This window comes from Lonchura striata, chromosome 18, assembly GCF_050655825.1.
Source record: "Lonchura striata isolate lonStrDom1 chromosome 18, ASM5065582v1, whole genome shotgun sequence".
In the NCBI taxonomy this organism is placed as follows: Eukaryota; Metazoa; Chordata; class Aves; order Passeriformes; family Estrildidae; genus Lonchura; species Lonchura striata.
Genome location: NC_140720.1, coordinates 11405445 through 11418686, shown reverse-complemented (window position 1 = coordinate 11418686; position 13242 = coordinate 11405445). Strand labels below are relative to the sequence as shown.

The 13242-nt window shown below is 64.9% G+C and overlaps 1 protein-coding gene across 1 annotated transcript in view; it reads right to left on the bottom strand.

Annotated features, from left to right (window-relative positions):
- Positions 1-1842, bottom strand: part of NTN1 (netrin 1) — a 76315-nt gene extending 74473 nt beyond the window's left edge. The window contains exon 1 of the mRNA XM_021539076.3: positions 662-1842. Within this exon, the coding sequence (XP_021394751.1) occupies positions 662-1685 (1024 nt within the window). The 5' untranslated portion in view covers positions 1686-1842. The remainder of the gene's footprint in view (positions 1-661) is intronic.
- Between the last annotated feature and the right edge of the window lie 11400 nt (positions 1843-13242).

Genomic DNA, 13242 nt, shown 5'->3' with positions numbered 1-13242 from the left:
GGGCCAGGGCCCTGCGCGTTCCTGCGGACACGACCGGCGTTTTCCCGGAATCCTGAATGCCCCTTATCCCCTCTCCCGAGCTCCTTGGTTTTTCCTGCCTCGCGTTTCCGAGCTCCCCGTTGCTCTGCCCATCGGAGTCCCCCGCTAGCCCCGTCCCGCGCCGCCGGGTGCCTCCGGTGTCCCCGTCCCCTGCGGCTCTCGGTAGCCCCTGCCCCAAATTCCTGTGCCCTGCCCGGTGGTCCCAGGCTCCCCGTGCCCGCCGTTTTGCACCTGGAGGTCCCTCGGTGTTGTCACCAGCGGGCTCCCGAGTACCTCAGTGTCCCCTGCCTTGAGCTGCCGGGCGCCTCAGTGTCCCATCCCCTGCGCTCCAGGGTGCCTTCACATCCCCGCTCCGAGGTCCCTCGGTGTCCCGTCCTCACCCCTACGCTCTCCGGTACCTCAGCGTCCTCCTTCTATCCCGTTCTCCGCGTCTCTGCGTGTCCCCGAACGGCTCCCCGTGTCCCTGGCTGTCCCCGCGCTGCTCGGCGTGTCCCTGGATGTCCCCGTGTCTTTCGCGGCTCCTTCGCTCTGCCCTCCCCCTGCCTCCCCTCCGGGACCTCCGCGCCCCGTCCCCGTCCTCCTCCCGCCCGCGCCGGTGTCCGCGCCCGCGGCCGGGACTCACCCACGCACTCGTTGGCCTCCCGGGCCGTCGCTCGCTGCCAGGGCCGGTCGTAGTGGAAGGGCTTGCAGCGGTCGCACTCGGGCCCGGCCGTGTTGTGCTTGCAGTCGCACACCAGGCTGTCGTCGCGGTCCCGGACGCAGCGCGACGCGTGCCCGTTGCACTTGCAGCGCCCGCCGACCTGCAGGTCGGACACGGCGTAGAAGTAGGAGTCGCGGGCCAGCTCGGAGTCGTCCTCGCTCTCGTCGCCGAAGGTGTGCAGGCGGCTGAAGGTCACCCTGATGTCGGTGGCCGTTACCCAGTCCTGCAGCACGGGCGAGTTGTCGAAGTCGTGGGCGGTGGGGCGGCCGTCCAGGGTGCTGAAGGCGATGAGGCCGCCGGAGAGGGGCCGCACGTCGGTGTGCGAGTCGGTGCACACCGCCTCCTGCTCGTTCTGCTTCGTGATGGCGGCGCGGCTCGGCTTGTTGTACATCTTGCGGCACTGCGTGGAGTAGAACTGGAAAGGCACCCAGGTCTTGCCGTAGTCCATGGACTTGTGGATGGCCATGGACTCGGGGCGCGGCGAGCAGAACTGCAGGCTGACGTAGGTCACCTCGAATTTCTTGCCGAGGGACAGGGTGAGGGTGACGTTGTGGGGGTACTGGACGTAGCTGTCGGACTGCCAGCAGGTCAGGTTGTGCGGGTTGTTGAGGTCGGTGAGGAAGGAGGGCGGGTGGGCGCGCTTGGGGTCGGAGGCGTTGCAGAGGTGGCAGGTGCGGACCTGCTCCTCGCCCTTCTCCGTCACCACGCAGTACCGCGACGGCGGCTTCCCGCAGGTGCTGGACACCTTCACCTCCTTCCCGAAGGCCGAGTTGACGAAGTCGGGGATGCAGCGGCGGGGCAGCCCGTGCTCGTCGTAGCAGGGGTCGGGCTGGGCGGTCTGCACGGCGAACATGTTCACGCCGTGGTAGCCGCCGCGCAGGGGCTGCGCCAGCCACGCCGCCGCCAGCAGCAGGGCCAGCGGCGCCTCCGCTCCCCTCCGCGGCATCCTGCGCGACCTCCGCGCGGCGTGGGGACACGGGGCAGACCGGGGAGCCGCCGCTCGACCGCGCCGCTCCGCGGGGCACCTCGGCCGGGGACGCGGTGCGGCGGCTCAGGGAGCCCGGAGCATCGCCCGCCCCGCGGCCAGCCCCGCGGAGAAAGGGGAGACCGCGACGGCGGCGGCACCACAAAAGTGGGGCTGGCGGCGGGGCTGGGTCCCGCCTGCCTCCCGCCCCGGCCCTCGCACGGAGAATGACTGGCGGTCCCAGCCCCCGCCGCGTTTGAGGTCATGCTAAAGGAGTGACATCGCGCTCAAGGAACAGAACAACGACATCCACTGGCGGCTCAGCCAGAGACGCGCACAGGCCTCGGGGAGGGCGGGGGGGATGGGAGCGGGACGGAGCCCGCCTCGACACCGCGGTGATGGGCGCCAGCTCCGCCGCGGGGCTCCCGGGCCGCCCGAGGAGCCGGGCGAGGACCCTCGTCCTCCCGCCGCACCCCGTGCCCCCGACGGGGCTACGGGAGCCGGGCCCCGCACCCTGCAGCCGGGGATGCTCGTGGGCGTGGAGCGGGAAGGGGGGAAGCGGCCGGGAGGAGCCCCACGCCCACCTGTGGGGATAGCGGGGGGATCAGGACGGGGACATGTCCCACCTGGTCCCTGCTGGCCTCGCCTGCCCTCCGGGCCAGACAGGGACCGACCCCTCAGCTGGATCGGAAAGGACACGGCCCCGAGGGGGCTTCCGCAGCCCTGGGACAGAGAACCCGGTGCCGGGGAAGTGTAGTGGGGGGAAACAGCACGGGAACTGCCCGGCCTGGCGACATTCGGCAGGTGGTTTTAGGAGGCAGATCTCGGGGAAGAGGGGCAGTGTCTCTATCACAGCGCCCGGACAGACGGGGCACAAGGGGCTGCGCGGCGCCTCTTGCTGCCCCCACCTCGCTCTGCAGTTTGTCTGCTCTCCCGTTAAGGCGAGGAAGGGGTTAAAGGGCGGCACTTGTCCCACACCGGGCCGTGGCCCAGCCCCGCTCTCCCCTTCCCACCCACCGGCGGACCCCCGGTGCCGAGGGGCCGCCCCCGACGGCCGCTGCCCCCCGGACCCACTCGGGCTCCGCTCCTGCCGCTGCGATCCCGGCCGGGGACAGCCCCGGGGACGGCACCGACACCCCGGAGAGACGGTCCCGGGCGGGAGCGGCGTTTCCCTGCCTCGGCTCCCGGCCGCCCCGCTCGCCCCCCTTCCCTCCCTCTTTGATTAAAAGGGCACTTTTATTTTTCCAACGGAGGTGCCCTCTCTCGGAGCGCTGCCCACGCCGTGTCACTCAAGCGGCCGGGCCCTGGCACGGCGGCGCGGTCCCCTCCCCGGAGAGCCCGGCCCGAGGCGGCGGGGGCTGCCCGGGCAGCGGCGAGCCCCGGGCCGGCCTCCGCCCCCTCCTCTCCTCCGCCCCTCTCCGCGCTTTGAATTCCTTGCCACCGAGCTGAATAAAAGTGGTTGTTGTAAATTGAATTAGTGCCTGATTAATCTGCTCCCGGGTCTGCTAGCCCAGCGGGGCGTCTTTGGCAATGCAACCGCCTTCCCTGCAGGGCAGCGGGGCTCCGCAGCCTCCCTGCCCCCATCGCTCCCCCCGGACCCCCAGCCGCCCCCCAGCCCCGCCGCTCCCGGGATTTGTTAACTCTTCCCCGGGAATGGGCCCCTCCGGGCCGCTGCCGGCGCCCCCCATGGCCGGGGCAGGGGAGGGGAGTGCGCGGATGGGGATGAGCCGGCCCGGGCTGGGGGAGGTCCGGTCCCCTGCTCCCACCGAGCCACCGGGACCCGGCCGCAGTCCGGGACACTCCGGACAGTCCCGGCATCCCCCAGCCCCGGAGAAAGTTTTAACCCCACTCAAGGATCGCGGCTCTATTTGCAGAGCTGCGATGGGGGTGTGTGCTCCCATCCAGCTCTGGGAGGGCACCTCAAGGAGGGAGTGGGATAATTTAGGCTAAGCTGTCCCGAACCGTGGGGCCAGGCCGGGACAGGGCTGCGGGAAGCCCCGGGATATCGCCGGCCGTGCGGGCTCTCCGCAGGGATGGGAATGCCCAGCCCGGAGCCCCAGGTTCGGACCCTCAGAGCCCTGCAGGTGCCTCCACCAGCGCCTCCGCTCGGCGTTTGCCATTCCCCGCTTTGCTCGCCCGGCGCTTTTCCTTCGGCCACGCGTGCCCGGGACCAGCGGCCGCCGCGGGTTCCGTGCCCGGGCTGTGCCGGGGAGGCGCAGGGACGGGACCGGGCACGGCTCGGGCGCAGCAGGTGCCGCTGCCGGGGAAAGATGCGGGTCTGGCTCCGGGTGCTCCGGGCGCTCCCGGACCCTCTCGCCGGCCCGACCACGGCCAGGGAATGCCCCCAGCGCGCAGGGCAGGGCTGAAATGTCAGCGCTCCTTTAGGATCCGCGAGGGTTCCTAAAGGTCGCCTGGTGACCCCCCAAAGCCCGCACGGTCCTTCACCGCCTCACAGCAAAAATTGGGGTGAATGTCAGAAAGCTTGGCCCCGCGGAACTCCCCGCAAAGCCGAGGTGCTGCCTAATCCCATTAGCAGGGTGTTAATTTAACAACCTCCCGGCGCTGCCGAGCGCGGGGCTCCGCGCTGCCCACCGGCCTTCCCGGGGCTGCGGCTCTCGCCTCCCGCCTGCCCTTCTCGCTGGATTTATTCGGTGTTTCACAACCCCCGGGGTTTTTAATGGCTCTTGCGGTCATTAACGTGATTTACTGAGGCTTTCTCCTCTAATTACCTCGCCCTCGAGCTATTAAATTCGTGTAAGCAGCTCCGGGGACCGAGGCGCAGCTCGCCGGGCCCGGGCCCGAGTCTGCCGGGCCCTTCCGGGGCCGTCCCGGGCGGGTGGAACGGGGGATGCTCGGGAACCAGCCCGTGCCCTCCACGGATCGCTCCCCTCCTCGAATTTGATTTTCCTGTCATGAAGCACCAGCCAGCCCCGGCCCTGCCCTGCCTGGGGAGGGGACAGATCCTTGCCGAAGTCAGCCCCGGTGAGATGCCGAAACATCGCCGGTACCAGAGCCGGGGCCGGAGCCCCGCTGGTACCAGCGCCGGAGCATCTCCGCTGCCTGCACCGGGAACGAAGCACGGCTGGGACCACACCGGAGCTTCGTCTCCGCTCGCCCGGTCCCTGCCCGGGAGCGCGGCCGGGCCGGGCTGGGCCGAGCCGGGCCGGGGCAGAGCGGAGCGTCCCCGTTCCCCCGCGTTTGGGCCGGGAGAAGCCCCCGGGACGGAGAACCGGCACGGGCTTGATTTCAGCCGCACCGGGGACAGCGGGAAAGGCGGCCCCGGCGCTCGGAGCCTGTTTTAAAAGTCAAATGGCTTCGGGTGCCGGAGCTCGTCCTCCCCGCCGGGAACAATGCGCTGCTCCTCGCCCACCTCCCCCTGCACCGCTCGGGCTCGGAGAAGGGAGGGGGAAAGCCCGAGCGGCTCTTCTCCTCGGCTCTCGGGGGGCCGTTCCCCGGCGGGACCGGCAGCGGCTGGAAAAGCAGAGAAGACCCGGGTTGAAATAATCAGGAGCGATTTATTCCCCTGGAGTGACAGTTCTTTTGAGCGGTTGCCGAATGGCAGTTTCTGTCTTTCTGAAAGCTTTTCTTCCAGATTCTGTTCAGATTAGGCTGGGGAGATGAATGAGGCCATTATCCACCCCAGTAGCTATTCTGAAATGCCAAATTAATTACCAAGGGCTAAATCAAGGCGATGGGGGCTGGAGGGGAGAGGGGGGCGGCGGTTTGAGGTGTGAAAATATCTCCGCGATCTTTGAAACACGGGCACGGCGGGCGGCCGGGGCTGCTCGCCTCCAACCCCCCGAACTTCGCTCCGCAGGCGCGGGGGCAGCGGCGGCCGGAGCCGGGCGGAGCACCGAGGAGAGGCCGCGGGTCCCGCTCCGGTTCCCCGGCTCCGGCTCCGGCGGGGCTCGGCGCGGGGCTGAACCGGGGCCGCGGCTCGGCCGAGGCCGCTTGTGCCGCTCACGGGCCCGGCGGACCCCCGGCACTCCCCGTCCCAGGGACTCTCCGGTCCCGCAGCGCGGGGAGGAGCAGCCCCGCTGTCCCCAGCCCGTTTGCGGAGCTTTATCAGCAGCGGAGCCGCCGCGGAGCGAGCCCGGAGCATTCCCAAATTCCCGAAGGGCCGGCTCGGGCAGGCGAAAATGATCAGCGGTCGCTTCTTTGCCATGAGAGAGAGAAGAGGGAGGGCGAGGGATTGTGCAGGGATGCCGATCCATAACTTGGTTCGCGTTGCTTGGCTCGGAGGGTCATAGGAACACCGCGGAGAAAGGGGGTAAGGCCGGTTCCAAGGGAATTAGGGAAGAAGGCACCGCTGGCTCTTCCCGGACTGATGTCTCTCTGCCAGCACAGATGACAACATTTGCACATGACATTTAATCCTCCGCCCTAAAGCTCTGTGGCTCCCGGCAGGCAGTTATTGTTATTATTGTCGCTCTAATATTTACGCTTTGCTCCCAAACAAGTGTAATTTCCCCGATCGCTTTGTATCTGCTTGGCCCCTAATCCAGTTTTCTCTTCAGTTCCCGGGAGACCACACCTCTGGCTCCTCTCATTCATAGGAAAAAAAGGGAAAAAAAAAAAAAAAAAAAAGGAAGGAATTTTACATTTAAAAGTAATCGTTTAGGGAACGGCGGGTCAAGCCTGACTCAGTGTTGGACAATTTTGGGGCTGATGCAGAATCCTCTGCCAATGCCCACGGTCAGTGAGGGACATCCCGGCTCAGCCTGAGCAGCAACGACAGCGGAGCCAGGCAAGGCTTTTCCTTGCAAACGAGGAATAAGCACCAAGGAGATTTCCCAGGGGCTGAGAAGTGGGCTGGAGAAGGAATCAAGCCTTTAATGTAAATTGGCCGTGGCTGGCAGAGACCACCGAACACTGGGCTATTCAGCATCTCTGTGAACCTCTAATGATCAACTCGGTTTTCAATTATACACCCACAATTGCCACCAAGTGAGATAAGCCTCCGGAATACTATATTTCCTCTTGCAAAATGTTTTCTTTCGGGCAGGCGGGCTGGGAAGCTCAGTGAGTAATATTTGATTTATTTGCAGCAGAGCTGCGGGACAGGCGGCAGCCAGGGGAGCAGGAGCCAGGCTCGCCCGGAGCGGCTCAGCGCTGCCGGCAGCCCGCAGGTGGATTCAGCCGCTGCAGCGCCGCGGCTCCCAGATATCCCCCGGAAAACTGGGGCGCTTCTGGGTTGTCAAACCCTTTGATTTCTTTGTGTGCTTCCCTACGGAAACAACGGCTTCGTTTGGATGGGTGCAGATGGAGCACGGCGCAAACCCAGCTGAGGCTGGGAAACGCTGCCGGGGCTCACCCAGGGAAAAACGGGCTCCGAACGGAACGGACCCTCAAGAGCCCGGCTCCTCCTGTGCCCCGAACAACGTTACCTGACATTTGGAAGCTGTTTCCAATCCAAATTTCTGTTCTGAGCAATGCAGTACAGGAGTGGGACAAGAGGGACTTGGTGACCTCACAGCAATGTCCGGAGCTCCAGGGCACAGAAATACCCGAGCGGGGAGCTCAGCCACTGCGAATGTCCCGGCACAGCCGGAGAAACGTCCCTGCACTGATGGAGGGAATATCCCTGCGTGTCTCTGTGCCCCGATTTCAGGGAGCTGCAGGACTCTGCAGGACTCTGAGGCGTGGGAAACAGGCTTGGAGGAGGCAGATTTCTGTATAAATATTGCTGGGGATATGTGTGGAGAGGAGGGGATGGGGACATTCAGTTTATTCAGTGAAATGTTTGATCCAGAGACATTTCACTGAGGTTTTGGTGCCACTCTGCATCTCTGGATCTCAGGGCACCTGAAGCAACTCCACCCGTTGCACAGGGCTTCCTGCTCCACAGTTTAGGACTTTTCCCTTTATGTGCAGTATTTGTGGGTCTGCCTGACAGAGGGGCACCAGAGCAATTCACAAATCCCCACCACCAAAACCCAGGAGACCACCCAGCCGCGGTGCCATGACGGCTTTTGGGGACTCTGGGCATCCCTGTCCCAAAGCGGCCGGCTCTGAGCCCACACCGCATTTTGCACACGAGTTTGGTGTCCCCAGCCGGCTGCCCCTTCACTCCCCCGGCACTGCCGGACACAGCTCGGGAGCGCCGGGCACCGTGACTGCTCCCGGGAGAAAACCTGCCCTGAGTGAGAGCCACCCACACCTGGGCCTGCCGGGGCGGGTGACAGCGAGCAAAGCCCTTCCCTCCTGATCCCAGCCCGCTGTTACTCCGGGAAAACCGATCCCTTCGGGCCTTGGGCTGCTCAGAGGAGTGTGAGCGGCGGCTCCAGCGAGCGCTGCGGGGCTGGGGAATGCAGCTGGAGAGGCCGGAGGTGCGAGCAGAGGGAGAGGCAGGACACGGCACCCCAGCGGTGCACTGAGCACTGCCCCCCGGCCCTCTAAAATAGCAATATTCCCTTAAAATAATGAAATGGAGCAGAGACTGTTCCTCACCCGCATTTCAGAATTGTTTCTGGGCACAGTGAACATCACTGGTGTCACTCCATGTTGGAGATTTTTGGCTCTGGCATAAGAAATTGGCCCGTGCAGAGATTTTCTGTCTCGATCACAGTTTTGTACGGGACCTGTGGAAGGTCCTGGAGCTGAGACCCTGATCTTAGCGGGAGTGTTCCTGCCCTGTGAAAGGAATTCGAGCTCCTTAATCTGGTGTAAGGTAAAGGTGGAACCTGGGCTGGGCTTCCAGGGGAGAGGAGGGAGTGTGGCAGAGGCCGGGGCCAGGGCAGGCAGGGCTGGCTGGGTTTCGGCTACCTAAGGAGCAGGATGGTTGAAACGCGGACCCCAGAGCCTCCATCTCCCTTTGCCAGACGATGAACTCTTTCTTCTCCGGCATTCCCTCTGCAGTGACAGCGGCTCGTGGGACCAGCTCCGCCTGCAGCTGGGGCAGTCCCGGGGCAGGCTCTGCCTCAGCACGGCAGATGAAGGGGCCGTTTTGTTGCTTTCTTTGTTTAGAAGTAATAAAAAGAAATGTATTGCAGAAAGCATCCCGTTCCCTGAGGGAAGGAGTGGGGGATTTGTAGGGCTGGAGCCAGCAAAGCTGGGGCAGGGCAGAGGGGCCGAGCAGCAGCCCCATCCAGGCTTTGGGTTCGCATCCTCCTTAAGGGAGGTGTCCTCTGGCACCAGACAGGGCACGGCGAGCGCTGGCACCCCAAAATCAGGGGTGCTGGGAGCGAGCCCTGCCCAGCCCCGAGCAGAGCCCTGCCGCCTTTCCAGGACCTTCCCCAGGGCGCTCCGCAGCGTTCGGGCTCCTTTTGGCAGCCATCCGAACCTAATTATAATTAAGAATGCATTAGGCGGGGATGAAGTGGCCCTCGAGTGGCTCCGGGGAGAGTCGGCGGGAGCGGCTCCGGCCGGGGCTTCGGGGATGGGGCCACAGGAACCTTCCCGTGCCCCTCCCGGGACACGGAGCCCCCATCCCGGTCCGTGCCAGGGCTGGCTTCATGCAGAGCCACCCCTGCGGCCACAGGAACCTTCCCGTGCCCCTCCCGGGACACGGAGCCCCCATCCCCGTCCGTGCCAGGGCTGGCTTCATGCAGAGCCACCCCTGCGGCCACAGGAACCTTCCCGTGCCCCTCCCGGGACACGGAGCCCCCATCCCGGTCCGTGCCAGGGCTGGCCTGATGCAGAGCCACCCCTGCGGCCACAGGAACCTTCCCGTGCCCCTCCCGGGATCCCGGCGTGCCCGAGCCCCGCAGTGCCGGAGGAGAGCGCAGTGGGGCACGGAGGGGCGGGGATGGAGGCGGTGGTGGGAGAAGGCGAATGGAGCGCTCCGGGTCAGCCTCAGTTTCCCCGGACATTGAGCAGAGTGATGCTCGCACCCTTGGTAAAGCTCTTCGCTGTCCGCGGCAGGAAAGGCAGCTCCCAACCTCAGCCAGGGGCGGCTGCGGGTCTCACTCAGGACCACCTGTGCCCATCTGGGCACCTCAGAACCACCTGGGCACCTCCCCTTGTCCTGCCCCCAAAGGAGGATTGAGGGCGGGCCGCTCCAACCCGGCTCTGTCCTGCTTCCAGCCTCTTTTGCTTGTCTCGGGTGAGATCTTTATCCCACTTTTCCCTTAAACCCTGTCCACAAACCCCATTTTCTCCTGAGGGCGGTGTGGGCACAGCATTCGGGTGCCTGCCGAGGACGGCGAGTTTGTCAGCAGGGTAAGGAGCAGGGCAAATGTCCCTCTCCCGGTCCAGTTTATCCCAAGCTGCATCTGCAGTGGATTTGCACGGGGTGATCGCTCTTATTTAAAGCAAGCCGGGGAAAAAGGAAATCGGCGGAAAGAAAGGCTCCGTAGGAGCTCACCCTGAGGCCCTGCTGCCATCTGCTGGGGTCCCAGCGCCGAGCCCAGCCCGGGATGGGGCTGGGGATGGGGATGGGATGGGGATGGGGATGGGGATGGGATGGGGATGGGGATGGGGATGGGGATGGGATGGGGCTGGGGATGGGGATGGGATGGGGATGGGATGGGGCTGGGGATGGGATGGGGCTGGGGATGGGGATGGGATGGGGATGGGGATGGGATGGGGATGGGATGGGGATGGGGATGGGATGGGGATGGGATGGGGATGGGATGGGGATGGGGATGGGGCTGGGGCTGGGGCTGGGGATGGGATGGGGATGCGGAATGGGGCTGGGGATGGGGTCGTTTCGGGGGCACGGAACGGGATCCCCGTCCTCGTTTTCCTGGACCTGGCCCCTCCTGCTGCAGCAGCATTTGGGAGCAAAGCCTCCCGAGAGGCCGAGCAGCCCCAGGCGTCCCAGCTGAGGATCCTGGCTGTCCCTTGCTCCTCTGGGATGTCCCTCGCTGAAGTATTTCAGCCCCTGCATTTGGGAAGGCGGAGCCCAGCTCCTGAGGGGTGCAGGACTCTGGTTTCCACTCAGATTTTCAGATTTACACCTCATTTACACCTTGACCATCATAAAATATGTGCCCAAAAGTGGAGGGGCAGTGGCAGGGAGAGGGTGGGACTCGGCCGGGCGTGCCCCGGGGAGGAGAACAGACCGCAGCTGCTCTGGCCTCTCAGCCTGGCGTGTTGCACCTCCACCTCTGGCTGTGTGGCTGCCCAGGGACGTGTCCAGCTGTCCCCAGGCCTGGGGTAGCCCAGCACAGGCCCAGCGTGCAGCCAGCTCCAGGGATGGCCCAGATTTATTCCTTTTTGCCCAGATTTATTCAGTGCTGTCAGGAGCTGGAGCGAGTCCTGTTGTGGGCACCGCTGAGCTGGCAGTGCCCAGAGCGAGCTCCCAGAGCCCGGTTCGATTGCTCAGGAGCTCACCAGGAGCTGTGCTGCTCTGGGAAGGAAAGGTTCATGGCTCTGGAGACTCTGAGGTGCCTGAGGCAGAGGGCTGAGGCTCACCAGAGCCGCAGGTAGCACGGGAGCCCCGGAATTTCAGCACCCTCACATCGCCCCTGCTCCGGGCTGGCCCGGGGGGGCTGCCGGAGGCACAGCGCTCCCTGGCAAGTGTTTTCCAGGGGTTCATTGCCCGGCTGAGCTGCACCCCGGGGGATGCTGAACCGCTCCATCAGTGCAGTTCTCCGGCAGGACACAGGGTGGAAACCTCAGCCCACGGGCAACCGCTCCCGGCCCGGCTCTTCCCCGCGCTCTGCCCCTTCCCGGGGACAGGAATCCCGTGCTGCAGGGCAGGGAGCTCTGAGCAGCGAGGAGAGGACTCCAGCTTGGCCTGAGCGCCGCCCGGAGCCGGGGCTGAGCTGGGAGTGCCAGCTCAGGGCAGATCAGACTCATCTGCTAAAAGTGGGACAGCTCTGGAGCCCTCCCAGGCCAGAACCGGCCAGAAAACCTCTGACACCTCAACAGGCTGGGTCACATAAAGTTGTTTCTCCTCCTCCATGGGAGGTGGAAGGGGAAGGTCTGGTGTCAGACCTGCCCGCAGCGAGGGCTCTGCCCCGGTTTCATTTCCCAAGGGCTGAGAAAGAGCCTGTCAGGATCCTCTGAATGTGCTCTGAGAAATGAAAAACACAAGCTGTGGGGAAAACCAGAGACACGAAGGTTCCCTTTTCAGAACGCTGCTTCCCCTTCCCTGCGAGGGACGGGCGGTGGGGGAGGCTGCGGAGCGGCTCTGCCGGGCGGGGATGCCCCGCTCCTGTGCGGCTCGGGGACAGGGAGCCACGGGCTCGCCTGGAGCCGCTGCGGCCCCAGCAGCAGCCTCGGGGCTGTGTAAGGACAGGATCAGCCGTCCAAAGCTGCTGGAGACCCTCGCTCTGGGCAGCAGCAGCAGCACCCCAGGGAGATGTGCTGGCAACCCAGGGTGATGTGCTGGCTGCAGAACTTGGCCTGAGTGCAGAGCTGTTGACTTCATGGCACTTTTGGGGGGCTGAGATGCTCGATTCCCAGTGTGGGGCTGGGTTGGAGTTGCTGTTTCAGGGAGTGTGTCTGGGTGTGGAGCAGAGAGGAAAGGGAACGAGACTGATGAACTGAACTTCAGTGCGAGGTGAACTTCGGTGTCCAAGGCCAGGCTGGGTGGGACTTGGAGCACCTTGTCCAGTTAAAGGTGTCCCTTCACCTGCAGCAGTGTGGGACAAGATCACCTTCAGGGTCCTTTCCAACCCAGCCCATTCTTTGACTCTGGGGTCAAAGAGAACTTCAGAGCACCCAGAGGTCTAAATGAGCTCATCAGAGCACAGCCTCAGCTTCCTCCTCCTGCTGGGGCTGGCCAGCAGCTCCAGGGGCAGAAAGGGAGCTGGGATGTGCCTGGTGGCCCCGGGCGCTGTTTGTCACCGCTGCAGCCCCGGCACGGCCCCTCCCTGCCCTCCCCCGCTTCCTTCCGCCGCCGCGAGCCCCCCCAGCCCGTGTTTGGGAACTTCCTCCGCTGCCCCGGCCCCCTCCGGAGCCTCAGGTGGGGAGGGAGGGGACGGGAGGGGACAGCAGGGGACAGGAGGGGACACGCTGCAGCCCCAGCAGCCAGAGCAGTTTGGCCCCTGCACCTTTGGCCCTCCAGACAACTCCCAGTTCCTCCAGCTCGGGGATCTGCCTGAGATGCTGGGTCTGAGCTGGGGAGGTGGGAATGGGCAGGAGGGGTGGGAAAGGTCCGACTGGCATCCCAGACTGGCATCCAGAGAGGAGCTGCGACACAAAGCTCTGCCCGAGCACTTGGCTGTTTCCCAGCCTTGGGGCAGGGGCACGGTGACATCGCCACCTGACCTGCCCTGTCCCGCTATTTTTGCTGCCTCGGGATTTCTTCTGAACTGCTGGTGGCCGCTCGGCTGGCGAGGGCCGAGCCCACGTCCCCCCCGGGGGTTCCACCTGGCACAGGTGACGCAGCACCCAGGGCACTTGTCCCACGTGCTTTGCACAGCAGGCGTTTGTCTCCATGGGCCACCAATGAAAGGGGATTTCGGCTCTGACTGGCTTGGCTTTTTTAAAAATTCACTGGAATTTCACTGCGGAACCCACAGCTGTTTTGGCTCCTGAGGTTTCGACTCTCGGAGCAGCAGCAGCAGTGGTCACTCTCTTCCACAAGTCGGAATCCGGACTCCTGCCCTCGGCACTGGCCAGGCAGGATCCAGCCTCGAGCCCCAAG